We start from the raw sequence: 14,492 nt of genomic DNA on the forward strand, positions 1-14,492 counted from the left end.
TTACTGGGTCTAAGGCTTGTCAGAGCTTGTGATCCCTTAATGTAGCCTTTGAAAACCCATCCCCCAATTCTTCTAATATAAGGTAGTCTTCTGCCTTAACACCTATACTGTTTCCTCATTTTATATATACATATATATATATATACACACAAGTAATATATCAGAAGTCGGATTTGAACCCACATTTGAAAGAGTCAATGCTATTTCCATTAAGGTAAGTTAGAACCAAACTGTCTTCAACTGGAAAAACACATCTTGGAATCTGTCTAGGTTCTCTATAGATTTGTTTTGCAAATAATCCAACAGGCTGATTAGGATCAGGTCCCCTCTTATCATTGGCCAGTTTGAACTCTAGGTCTCTGTCTTTCATGAGACTAGGACCTTGGTATCTCTAGCCTATTTTGGCAAATCCTTTGTTTAAAAACACCAGTGGAAACAGATATTGAAAATACATTGTTATTTCATCATATTTACAAAGTCCTAAGACCAAGGCAGCTGCTAAATTTAGTGGGAAAATGGAGCTAGCAATTTTCTCTTGCAGCATCTACTTCCTTTGCTTTCAGTTCTAAGCAAGGGTAAGCAGGATATCAACGGGGTCAGAGAGTGAAGTAGCCAATATCCATTTCAGCTTATCAGTGTTGGTTAGAGAAATAAGTCATATAACCTGCAGACACAAAGAAATTCTGCCACTTTGGAAATTCCTTAAAGTAGTAGAGATCAGTAGAATTCTTTTGTCATCTGATGGGGACTGCTATTTGCTATCACTAATGTATTCATAAAGTGAATGTGATTAAAGATGTGTGGCAGACATTTTAAGGTGTGCAAAGCACTTTATACATATTATCTTATTTGATCCTCCTAACAACCCAGTGAGGTAGGAGCTATTATTAACCTCTTGCTATAGATGAAGAAATTGAGATTAAACAGAAGTAAACTGGCATAGCCAGTAAGGTAGGAATAGACCTCAGGTCTTTCTAACTCCAAGACTATCATCTAAGCCACCTAACTTTTTATCCAAATCTATAATATCATATACTTTATACTGTAAGAGCCATCATCTAATTTGTACCAACATCCACCCCCATCTAACCCCGACAGACATTGTATTATGACTATATTAGTAGGACTCTATTAAGAGGTTCCTTCAGATAACTTAAAGATTAAATAATTCTATGAGCTTTATAGAGGAATATCAATGACTCCTAATAATTAACTCCTCAGACACGAAACATTGGGAATTTTTTTTTGTTTGTTGGTGAGGAACTTTTTTCTTGATAAATGTTTGGGATGTTAGCTTGGTTCTAGGGGAACATATGAACTTACCTCTTTAACATCAATACTATGGTATCTACAAAGAAAGAAAACAGAAAGATCTTTAAATCTCACATAAGTGTGAATTTGGTCTCTATTTTAACATTTAGCAGAATCTAAACATACAAGAAAAAAGCACTCACCTGGTGTTGCTTTGTTCCCCATGGAAGTAAACAAAACCAAATGGTTATGGTCTTTAGGGTGACATCATGTGCATTAACTTGTCTTTGAAGAAGCTTTGTTGATAAAGTTCAACAAATTCAATCAATCAACATTGCTAAGGCATCTGATAAGTAGAGCATAGTGCTAGGGACCAAGGAAGATACAGACAAATCCAAAATGGTTCCTGGTTTCTGGTAGCTCATAATATAGCAAAAGTTGAAAATTTTATGTGTGGAACCATTTTACTAATTGTAACTTTTATGATCTAACAAAAATGAACAACTGTAAAACAATATTCAAAGCTGTTTAATTATGTAGAAGATTTTTTACATCCTTAATAACCACTCAACTTTTTAATAGTAGTAGCAACAGAAGTAGTAGTAATAATAATAGTTGCAGTAGTAATGGTGGTGGTAATAGTAGTATAGAAGTACTATTAGTATAGAAGTACACTGGTATAGTAGTATAGAAGAAGGAAGAGGAGAAAATGATAGTATCCTACAATTTCATTAGTATAGGGAATTTCCAAGAGGAGACACTCTGTACCTTTTAGAAAAGCACTCTGAAATTTATAATCTCATGGATCTTCCTGGGTCACCAAGAAGTAAAGTGACTTGCCAAGGGTCCCAGAGCCAGTATATTTCAAAAGCAGGACTTATAACCCAGCTTATTCTGACTCCACAGCTATCTCTATGTCGGTACACCATGTTGTCATTCTTGTTATTTTAATTTTAAATAAAGTTTAATTTTTTAATTGTACTGACCAAAATTTAGTATCACAAAAAGCAATTTAAATCAAGTCAACTTTGATTTGACAAATAGTGAAGTAGTTAACTTAATTTAGACATCATAGAATAAATAGATTGCCACATTATTCTTGTTTTTTTCACCTTCCTGCAAAAAGTGGTGTGTTGAGGGATGTAGAGAAGGGAAAGGCAAGTTAATTTAATCAGGAATAATTTTTTTATTCTTCTAATATTCTGGGAAATATTCCAATTATCAATTGATAAAATAATAACTGTGATACCTTATATTTAAATGATTGGGAAAGCACACTAACTCAAAAAGTCACAACCTAACTTGGCAGTCAGTAGAGAACTGGGGAAATATTCTGAGGGACTCATCTGGGCACCTCTTGAAGTAGTTAGCTAGAATGGAGATGAAACTCTAAGCAGTTTGCTAAGTTTAAGGTCTTTGCAAAACTGTCACAAAATAGGGCTGTAGGAATTCTTTCCTACTGGGGAGAGAATATTTAAACTCAATTAGGGAATAGAGAATCTAGGTATCTGAGCAAGTTTGCCTACGGTACAAAACAACTTTATGGATAAAATTGTCAGGATTCTGACAAATGGAGAGAATGGTGGAATAGTATTTCTAACCAATATGATTATTTAGGAATTGTCTTCAAACTATGATGGTTCTAAGAAAAGGAAAGCATTGTAAGGGGGAGGGAAACAAAACAAAACCTTAAGGCAGAAATTTTCAAAATCATAGTAAGTGTTTTCTTCCCTTGTGATAGAAAAATAGCTTTTCTCTGCTGTCCAAGAATAGACTAGAACACCTACAAAATGTTCCATACCCAAAGGTGAAAATTAACATTTTTTTTTTCCTGGACTCCTTTAAAGTGATAAAAAAAAAAGTGAATTCAGAGGACAGCTTCCTTTTGGAGAGTTGATTACTTTCTTTCAGCTAGAAATGATTCCCATGTTTCATGCTCAACAGGACAGCTTTGTTGAGTGTTTGTGAGACTGCTTTCCAATCAGTCTTGATTCCAGGACTCCAGCCTCACCTACAGAGGCACAGCTAAGATTCCAAATTTCTGTGTCTACTTCAGTGGATGGCAATGAAGCACATAGCGATATTATCTTTTGGTATAGAATTTTAAAAAAAATCTTTTTTGGGTCTTGGTGGTCTGAAAAAAATTGCAGTCTACTTTTGTAGTGGAACTTAGAAACTTATAAGTATTTATAAAGGATTTATAAAGGACAGTAAGGATGATGATGGCCAAAATAATGACTAACATTTGCAGTAGAAAAGAACAAATGACAAATAATCTCTCTAGTCTGACAGTTTAGTTATTTGATTACAAACTTCTAAAAATTTTTTATGTTTTGAGTTTTGGAGGTTTTTTTGTCTATGCCTATGATTTCATCACTTTATAGAATTCCCATTATGTAATTTACTCTACCAACATGAATTGGCAACTTGTCTGAAATGTATAAACGTGGCTTGGACACGGAAGAGACTAAGGAAATTGCTCAGGGTTACTTAGCAAGTGGTGTCAATATCAGGTCTTCCTGACTTCCCTTGCCCAGCTTTCCTTTCTATCCCTTTCATGACTTTACTTCTCAATTAGGATCCTTAGGTAATGAAATTGGGCTTAGACTTCATATTAGGTAGTTCACACAAAGAAAAATAACACTGTGAGTAAAAGCACTGATTAAAATTGAGGGTCTAACAGTTGTCATGGTTAATACAAACATAAACAGAAGGAAAATTCATGACTTTGGAAATTATTCTTCCTTGCTAAAAGCATTCGTTGATTTTGGCACATAAACACATAGACACATTTCCCTCCAAATATACTTGAGAACTAATTAGGAGACTCAGATAGAAATATTTCTCTCAGAATAAATTATATACTATTAGAAAAGGACATTGGTCAATCATGCCTATTAGTAATCAGCGGACACTTGAATTGATCAGTCGATGAACAAGCATTTATTAAGTGCTTATTTTATGCAAGACTCTGAGGTAGACACTGGAGATATAAGTACAAGTAATGAAATAATTCCTATCCTAAAACAGTTTACATTCTATTGGAGAGGACAACAAATACATATATTTGCATACATCTATATGTGTGTATGTATATATAATATATATAATGTGTTCATATTTTATATAAGCATGTAACATTTTATAGTCATTTTATTATAATTATTTGTATATGTATTTCTATATTGTTTCTTTATATTGTATATTCAACTGCTTTGTATTTGTATATACACATGTATAATGTGTAACTATACACATGTGTATATATAACACACACATATATATCACATACATATATACAAGTATACCAATTAATATATATGTGTGTATATACACATGTGTATAGGTATACATACATATATAGATATACAAATATCTATGCTATTTGCTGATGTTGCCAATAAAACTTTTGTATATGTGCATACGTAAACACACACAAACACACACACAAAGTTGTTAAATACATGGTAATTTGAGCCGAAAGTCACTAGCAGTTAGGGGGAGGGACCAGGGAAGGCTTTATGCAGAAGACTTTACTAGTGCTGCACCTTAAAAGAAGAGAGGATGCTATGAAGTGGAATAAGAAAGGAATGCTCCCTATTCCTTATGGGATGACCAATACAAAGACTTGGAGAAAGAAGTAGAGTATCCTTTACGAGGAAAAGACAAACAGTTTGGTTAGTCTGCAGAGTGTGGGAGATGAAGTAACATTGATACAGCCTAGAAAGATAGGTTGAATAAAGCTTTTGAAGGGCTTTAAGAGCTAGACAAAGGAGTTTATATTTTATTCTAAAGGCAATGAGACTATTGAAGTTGATTGAATAGTAGAGTCAAATGGTTAGATCTCCACTTAAGGAAAGTGAATTTGACAGCAGTGAGCAGACATACTGATGGAGTGGTTAAAGATTTGGGACAAGGAGATCAGTTTAAGTAATAGTTTGCAATATTATAGGGGAAAAGGACATGAATAAAAGCTGGCATTTTTATTATACTTTGAGTTTAACAAATCCCTAAGATAATGTGAAATCCTTGAGAGTAGGAAATGACTTACTTTTCTACTTGAATCTCCAAAGCTTAGCACTGTGCTTTGTACAAAGCAAGTGCTTAAAAATACTTCAATCTTTCTTTCATTTATTCACCTTATTTGATTTTCACAACAGTTCTGGGAAGTAGGTTATTATTCTTATCACCATTTTACAGATGGTTGAGAGGTTAAAAAATTTGTCCAAGGTCGCATAGACATTAGGCATCTAAGGCAGAAATCAAACTCAAGTCTTTCTCCATGACTACAACTCTGGTCCTTTTTTCGCTGTGGAACCTAGCAGTCTAAACTTAGATATTAGCTATGAGATTAGAGAGGTTAGATGTGAGAAATGCTGTGAAAACAGAAATCACAAGCTCTGTAACTTTACTGGATATGTAGGGTGAGGTAGTATGGAGCAGAGGACTATGCTGAAGTTACGAACCAGGAAGGCTCTTATGATGGTGGCATCTTCAACAGAAATAGAGAAATTTAGAAGATGTAAAGGTTAGGGGAAAGACAAAGGCATGTTGAGTTTGGGATATCTCCAGGAAATCCAGTTTGAAAAGTCCAACACAACTGGTAATTAGACACTTAAGGTCAGGGGACAGATTTGATTGGATACATAGAATTATGAGTTGTCTACATGGAGATGATAACTAAATTCATGGAAGCTGATGAGTTTACCTAAAATGTAGAGGGAATAGAGGATGACAAATTTGGGGCAAATCCACAGTGAAAGGGGCATGTAATACAGATGTGAGATAAAGGAAAATTTCTCTTTTGTCTTTAATAACAAATTATTGTATTAGACTGTTTTCCCCTTTTCTGCTTCCTCACTTGGAACCCAATCAGTGTGGTTTCTCTCTCTTAGAGATTTACCCAGGCCCAAATCTGATCAGACAGTAAAATAAATTCTAAGTTGGGGTTAATGGGTATATTCCTGCTTGTTGTGTTTGCTCTGACAGGTCTAGGAAAAGGTGGATCCTCCCTTTGGTCAGAAAGTTGATCTGGAAATTGGTTATCTCTTTGGCCAAGATTTTGGTCACATTCCCCAAGATCCTCATGTCAATATAGCCCATCTCCCATTGCGTTAACCAATCAAAGTTGATTGCCACCCCTCAGGAACACGTACTCTTTGAAGGCCATATAAACTGTGAGTTCATCACTCTTAGGAGTCTTTGGACTAAGAGAGACAGCCAACTGACCATCTTTTTATTAATAATGTGCTACCTTATTAATAAAATGATTAAATTACTCAGAAACTATGCCTCTTGGAAATTTTTTAATCATCACAGATAATAAGCCAGCAAAGGAGACTGAGGAGTGATCAGAGAGATATGAGAAGAACCAAGAGACAGGAGTATCATAAAAACTCAAAGAAGAGAGAACATCTAGGAAGAAAAGGTAAATCACCAGTGTCAAATGCAGTGTATAGATTGAGACAGATGAGGGTTGAGAAAAGACCATTAGATCTGTCAATTAAGAAATCATTGGTAACTGGAGAAAGCAGTTTCACTTAAGTGATAAGGTATAAACCAAGTTTGCAAAGAGTTGAGAAGTGAGTGAAGGCTAGAATATTAACATGCTATCTCATACATGGATTTTGAAAGAACACTTATGGATATATACATAGAAACAGCATATATTTTCATCAAAGTTTATTCTACAATGATTTCTGAGTTAGATCACTTCCCAATTAATTTATTTCCAAATTATTTGTATGAGGCATTCTTCTTAATTTCTTAGTAATAACAGAAAACAATAGCAAAACACTCAGTGTTTACAGAGAGGCAGTTTGACGTATAAAGAGAGGAATGGACTCTTAGTCAGGAAGGTCTGCACTCAAGTCTGATTTTTACTTTGTGGTCCTGGGCAAGTTACTTAACCTTTCTCAGCTTAGTTAGTTTTTCATCTGCAAAATGGGTATAATAATCCCTCCTCTCTCACAGGATTGGTGTGAAGAGTGAGAAAATATCTGTAATATGCTTTGCAAATCATAAAGTGTTATGTTATACGAATGTTATTTATTTATATGGTAATTATTATCATAAAGTACTTTCAACCTTGCAAAGTACTTTGCTTACAGCAACCCTTCAAGGCAAATGATGCAGGTGTTATTACACTCATTATAAAGATGAATAAACCAAAGTTTAAAAGCATTAAGCAATGTGTTCTTAACTATATGGTTAATAAGTATCAGAGCCAAAACTAGATGGCATGTCCTGTTACTCCAAATACCTCTTGTACCATAGATATACTGTAGTAATTCAAATAATCTTTATAAATATCCAGTCTCAGCTCTATCGAGTTTCATAGAATCATTGTTAATTCAGGGTGTATGTTTGGTTAGTATGGGACACAAATGAATGAAATATATTCATGTGTTAGCAAATATCCAAACTTTATTAATGAGACAATACTAGAAATACATTAACTCTGTTAAGGATGAAGAAAATACCGAAAGCATGGACTTTTGTGTGTCCATAAACTACCACCCAATTGTTCTAATGAGTAGAAATGTCTGCAATTTAATTGGGTTCCTCATGAAGTAGTTGCTTCCCTTTTAATGAAGACGCTCAAGAAGAGGCAGCATGAGGATGTTCCAGAGGTCTTGTATTGGATAGAGTAGAGGGATTTCTATCCATTTAGATCCCTTCAAACTCTATGATTTTACATGATTCCTAAGAAGAATAATTGTATGCAACTGCAGAAGGCCATCAGAAAGACTTGGGAAAAGTGATCAGCATTCTTCCAACCATCATTTGATGTCTTTATTTTAACTGTGGATCACAAAATCAATCAAGATATGCTGAATGCCTACTCTGTGAATGCAGAGGATATAGTAATAAAAAAAAAAAACAACAGATAAAATCTCTGCCCTTAAGGAGTTCTCAGTCTAATTGGGGAGACAAAATTAATAAAAATGAAAAGAGCAGCAAGTAAAAACAAGATACTATTTGACCATGTCATAGTTAATGGGGTACAAATTATCCATTTTATAAAAGATAAAGTAGTGAGAGTGGCAGCAGTGGAGGAAGATTTCATGGAAGAAGTAGGTCTGGCATTATATGTTGAAAGGATGGTCAGGATTTGAATTTGGAATAGACAGAGAAAGACATTTCACTTGATTGAAATAGCATGAGTCAACGCATGGAGATAGTAATGAACGTGGTGTTGCTAAGTTTGTGAAAGGATTGGATAGCAGATGGTTTTTGAAAGAGTCAGAAAGAGTTTGATATAAGTTGTGGGGACAGATGAACAGATTATAGAGCAACTTGAAAGCCAGGCAAAGACCTTTTCTTTTGGTAATGCGCTAAAAAAAAGCAGGGAATCATTGAAGGATTTTGAGCAGAAGAATGGCCAAATGAAAGCAGTGTTTTATATAGAAGCATCCAGGATGAATTGGAAAGGGAAAAACTAAAATTAAGGAGCTCAGCTAGTATGCGATTGTAACAATCCAATTAAAAGATTAGTGAAGGTATGAATAGTGAAAGTAGGAATTTAAAGGAAGAAATTTTGGAGGCATTTAGGAGGAAGCAAAAAAAAGGTGGTTGGGAGGAGGTCTGGGAATAAAGTTTAAGGGTAAGGATAGGACAAAATAGTATCTCTCAAGGTATCAAGATTGTATGATTAGCACCATAGTTGTACTATTGACAGACAGTAAGTGGGGAAGAACAAACTGTTGTTAAAATACTATTCCTAATTTCAAAATTAATTCAAAATTCTTAATAGCTTCTTAAAACATTTAAGTGGCACAAGTACTCTCTCACATTGATCTAAAGTTTAGCTTTCATAGATATTGTAAAATCAGCAAAGGCTGATTTTCAATGGACTGGTCTGGATGATACAAATAGTTTTATACTTTAATAATAGTCAAAAAAAGTCAATCTTGTTTGCATACACAGGCATGGTGGTACTCTACAGACTTATAAAATTAAAGTTATCTGCCAGAATACTGAAAGGAAGAGCCTGCTGTGGCACAGTTGTAAGATTTCCCATTTTGTATTGTTTTGTAGCAACCAACCTATGTTTGGGGAAATTATTTCAGAAAGTTTCCCTTTCACATCCTGTACTACAAAAAGAGAACCCAAAATACATTCACACATGCAGCCTCCCCCTCCCCCTAAAAACAAACAAACATAGTTGCACAGGTTATTTGGATCTCCTATTGTTTAGGTAGGCAAGGAAGCAACTTCAGGGCTGGGAGTGGGAAGGAGGTATTGGGGACCATAGTTCATCTTCTTTCTTATTTCCTCACTTAGTGTGCTGATTAAATGTTTCTTATTCTGAAAGGCAGAGTAGAACACAATATCTGGCATAATTTACACGGCCCATTAAAATAGGAACCCTATAAATCCCACAGGGAAGAGGATCGGTCTTCCATTTGTGTAGAAATAAATAGGCTTTTCACATGATTTTTGTCATGTGGGCTACCTAGGAAGAAAAAGTTGTTTTGTTTTTAATTGATATACCAGAGTACTTTACCAGGTAATGGTAGAATCCAAAAAACTTAGACCAATGAAAAAGTATTTTTTAACAAATTAGTTACCAATATATTCTGATAACATTCAAAGTTACTTCATTACTGAAAATACTTTATGCCATTGTACCTCAAGAAAGACTTAAAAATTCTACTTCCTTGCATTTTCCCCAATGAAGTACAAAGTACTTAAATTCACTTCTAGATATTCAATACTTTTTGGAGTCATTGCAAGTGAATGTTATCTAATTTATCCTCAGTGGGGAAATTATTGCTCTTGGAGAAACAAAATAGCAAAATATCATAGAGAAGGATTTAACACATTTCCTAATAGGGCTGAATGCCAAGACATGACTTAAAGATCTGCTTTAATATTTTGAGAAAAAGTTCTAAATTTTAAACTGAGATATATCTAATCTATTGGTAATGACCTTATACTTATGTGAAATGCATCCTTTCTTTTCTAGTATTAAACCATAAATTATTTATTACTAAGGAATGGGAGTTAGCTGATATAGGTCTGAATAGTTTAGAGCCCAAGGGAGAAACAAGAAAAGACAAGGCCCCCCTCTCTCTTTTCTTCTTCTGTTTTCTACTCCTTTATCTTCCTCTCCTTTTTTCATCCAATTACTGGAGATGTTAAAGTAAAAGGTAAGAAATAGAATCATCACAGGTATTTTATTCTTTTTCTTTTTCAATCAAAGGAGGTTATCCCTTTAGGGGAGAGATATATCAGAATCTCCCAACTTAATTGTGAATATTTTTTTAAAGGGGAAGAATTACTTAGGGAGAAAAATATGCACAATCGAAAATAGAGTTTTATAATATAATCAACAAGAAAAGGCAAGAATTACTTTAATCTAAATTTTGATTTATATTAACAGGTTCCACAAACATTAAGTCCTTATTTAGTGAAAGGAACCATATAGTAGGTTATTTGGAGGAGATGAGTAATTACATGTAATCATTGAAAGCAATTCCCTTAGACATCTATGATTTTATTTTGAAATATTTTTACTTTCATATTTTCTGATACTAGCAAAACACTCAGCAGCAGATGCTTACCAAAAAGTTTCTGAACTTCAGTTGGCTTGACTGTTGAGGAGTTATTGTTTTCTGCAACAGCTATTTTTTCACCATGGTCTACGTGTACTGCATCCGCTAGGAAAATTTCACACATGAGTGAAAGGTTAGTCATCATCTCAGCCTATTAACATAAGTATAGAATAAAGAATTCATAACATTAATGAGAAGTAACCACCCAGGTCTTTTTTTTTTTTACTTGAAAACTTCTTTATTCAGATCTTAGGAAAAGTCACTTAAATTTTCTGTGACTGAGGTACCTCATGGCTAAAAAAACTAATAACTAGGTGTTCTTCCAGGTTCTTTCTACCTCTAAATTGATGACCCTGTATTATGAACTTCTTGTTAACAGGATTTTATGTCATTTCTTCTGACTCAATAATAATTGTTAACCTGAAAATATATGCTACAAATATCATGAGGACAATTTAACAAATATTTAATAAGTATTTGTTTTGTAAAGGGAATACAGAATTGTGCTAGGTGTTTGTATACAAGGACATACATACAACACTACCTAAGCTCAAAGAGTTTACAGTTTATGTTGGGGATAAAACACTCAGAGTTAAGTAAAAAATAAAGTATATACAAACTTATGGAAATTAATTTCAAGAAGGAGCGAGACAATTATGGGTATCAGGAAAGACCTTTTGGGAAGGTGGAGTTGGTCAGAAAATTCCAAGCTCTCCAGATTTCCTTCACAAACAAGACAACATAGTGCCTGAGGGTAAACACAGGGCAATTAAAAAAAAATAAGAGTTGGGGCAGAAGTGATGAGTTGTTCCTCTTGGGACAACTAGAGAAGATCTGAAGAAAAATCCCTGGACTGAGGTTTGGGCCTTGTGAAGTGCAAACACCTCCAGGTTAGTTCCACTGAAGCAACAAGTGGTGAGCCTGAGCCATAGGGCTAGCTAGGCTGGGATGTACGCTCTGCCCCAGCTACAGGAATTTGCCTTCCTGGTCATTATGGGAAGTCTGGTATCTGAGTGAGGGGAGATTGAGGGAATCTCTGGTGATAAGGGACACCAGGGCTAGCTGTGCTGCTGAGATGTGGGCTGCGTGAAAAGGAACCAGCACATTCCTGGTGAGAGCAGAAATACTGGGGCGGGGATGCTACTGATTGTAGGCATTTACAGGAAGGCAGAGTTCTTGGTTTTGGTTCCAGGGCAGAGGGGAGTACTGAAGAAGGATCTGAGGTCAGAGGAACCATCCCCTACCCCAGGAATAGAGGTGGTTAAAATAATAGACTGCTACAAATAAAAAAGAAATGAGCAGGCAAAGGAGAAAGAACCCAACTAAAGAAAGTTACTGTAGGAATAGAGAAGAATGGGAATTCATCTTCAGAGGAGGATACTGAAGCAAAAAAAAGCCTCTCCTAACCCAAACAGTACCATCAAATGGTCACATTCACACAAAGAATTCATAGAAGAACTTAAAAAAACTTTAAAAATCAAATTAAATTGAGGAATTTTTTTTTAAATGAGAACAAATTAAAAAAAGAAGATTATGAAAAGAAAGTCAATCAACTGGAAAAGGAGATTCAGAATCTTAAGCAAGAAAATGTCTCCTTGAAAAGTAGAATTGAGCAATGGGTAGCCAGTAAAGTTATAAGACCAAGAAATAATAAAAAAAGAAATATAAAGAATGAAAAAATAGAAGAGAATGGCAAACATCTCATAAGAAAAACAAATGATCTGGAGAACAGATCAAGAAGAGGAAACATAATAATCAGACTACCTGAAAATTCCAATCAAAAAAAAGAATCTTGATACAAAAGTACAATAAATAATTAAAGAAAATCATTTGAACAAGAGGGAAAAAGCAGAAACAGAATAAAACAAATCAACTGATCATCACCTGAAAGATTCTGTGAGTAAAACTTATAAGAATACCACAGTTAAATTTTGAATCTGCCAGCTCAAGGAGAAAATATTATGGGCACCAAGAGAAAAAACAATTCAAATATGATGGAACCATATCTTGGAACACTATATTTTGAAGAGCACAAGAACTGGGGTTGTGGCCCAAAATATACCCAACAAAAATTAAGTATAATCCTGAATAAAAAGATAAATGGATGTTCAGTGAATTGCCAGACTTTTAGGTTTTTGTTGCCATAAAGCCCCTGAACTTAATAGAAAACTTGACATACAAGATCCAAGAGAAATATAAAGTACCCATAAAAGACTAATTTCAAGGGACTTAATAAAGATAGACTGTTTACTTTTTGTAGAAGGAAATATAAAATGTATGACTAAGATTTTTATTAGTAATTGACCACTTTGAAATAAAGACTGGGGTAGACCTGAGTATGATGTGACTCTAAAAAAATAAAACCATTTAGTAAAAGGTAAAAAGAGTAATTACACAGATGAGATGTGAGAGGAGAACTGACACAGAGGAACTAAAAGGGGGAAGACAATTGGTAGTTCTGGAACCCTACTCTCATTGGGAATGGGTTATATAGGGAATGATAAATATATACATACATACACACACATACACAAATATACATATATATCTGTGTAAAAACCTAAATTTAGAAAGAAGTAAAAAGCTAAGGGGACAGAGAGGGAGGACAGAGTAAGAAAGGGATTTTAGAGAGATCTGGGTTAAAGAGAAAACAACACATGTTTATAAAGAAATAAGAGTGTGAGGGAATAAGGTGAGATATAAAAGAGACTCTAGATTAACAGGTATGGATAAGGAGGGAATAATATGTATTTGGAAGGTGAAAAGTCTTTTAAATTCTGATAGAAACAAGAGGGTAAAGGGAACGGGTGAGGAGGGAGAAAATAAGGGAAGGATCTTTGAAGGGGGGTAAGTTAAGTAATAAGAGGTCAAGATAGTGAGTAGAAATAAAGTAGAGGAGTCAGGAGGGATAGGAAACAAGAAATACACACACAAACAAAATAAAGATTAAGAACAGAATTTATTAGGAAAAAAAGCAGTGGTAGTAATCGTGATCTCAGACAAAATTAAAGCTAAAATAGACCATCACAAGAGAAAAATAGGGAAACTGTGCTATATATTAGCCATATCAATCTATATCGTTTTAGACTATTTAAAATAACTAGACTACATAAGAATAAATATTGCTGTGATGTAGAAAATGATGGGTTGGTGGACTTAGAAAAATATGGAAAGACATGAACTCATAAAAGAAGTTAGACATCTTCAGAGAAACAGAGGACAAATAAGTATATTATGGTCTTACATAGATGCATATGAATGTCTCTATGGGAATATGATTATAGATATCCAAGAATATGTATGCATATGTAAGTACATGTATGTATACATGTGTTTGTGTGTGTGTACATATGTATTGAATGTATATATGTATGTATGCATATGTGTGCGTATTCATGCTTAATTATAGCCTTCTTGGAGGAGTGGGAAGGGGAAAGAAGAAGGGGAAAAAAGAACAAAGTAAAAGTGCACAGCAGAGAACAAAAGAAAACTTACAAGGAAGCAAAGATGGACAGCTTTGAATACAATGTGTAATGTTTATTATATAGTGTTTTTTTGAAATGGAAATTTATGTCTGTATATTTTGAATCCTCTCTTACATTTTGCTGTGCACATGGCAATGCTTTTCTTATTTTGTTCTTAAGCTTTAGTATTTAAGTTTACAATGTTTCTTTTTTTTAT

At 34.3% G+C, this 14,492-nt stretch overlaps 1 protein-coding gene across 5 annotated transcripts in view; it reads right to left on the reverse strand.

Annotated features, from left to right (window-relative positions):
• TFPI (tissue factor pathway inhibitor) overlaps window positions 1-14,492 on the reverse strand; it is a 118,341-nt gene that overhangs the window by 3,815 nt on the left and 100,034 nt on the right. For 3 of the 5 annotated variants that reach the window (XM_072612604.1, XM_072612607.1, XM_072612605.1), the window contains one exon: window positions 10,821-10,916. In XM_072612604.1, coding sequence (XP_072468705.1) covers window positions 10,821-10,916 — 96 coding nt within the window. Of the gene's footprint in view, window positions 1-1,323; window positions 1,349-7,651; window positions 8,056-10,820; window positions 10,917-14,492 lie in introns of those variants that run through there. The other 2 variants (XM_072612608.1, XM_072612606.1) reach the window with 2 other exon arrangements.

This window comes from Notamacropus eugenii, chromosome 5, assembly GCF_028372415.1.
Source record: "Notamacropus eugenii isolate mMacEug1 chromosome 5, mMacEug1.pri_v2, whole genome shotgun sequence".
NCBI lineage: Eukaryota > Metazoa > Chordata > Mammalia > Diprotodontia > Macropodidae > Notamacropus > Notamacropus eugenii.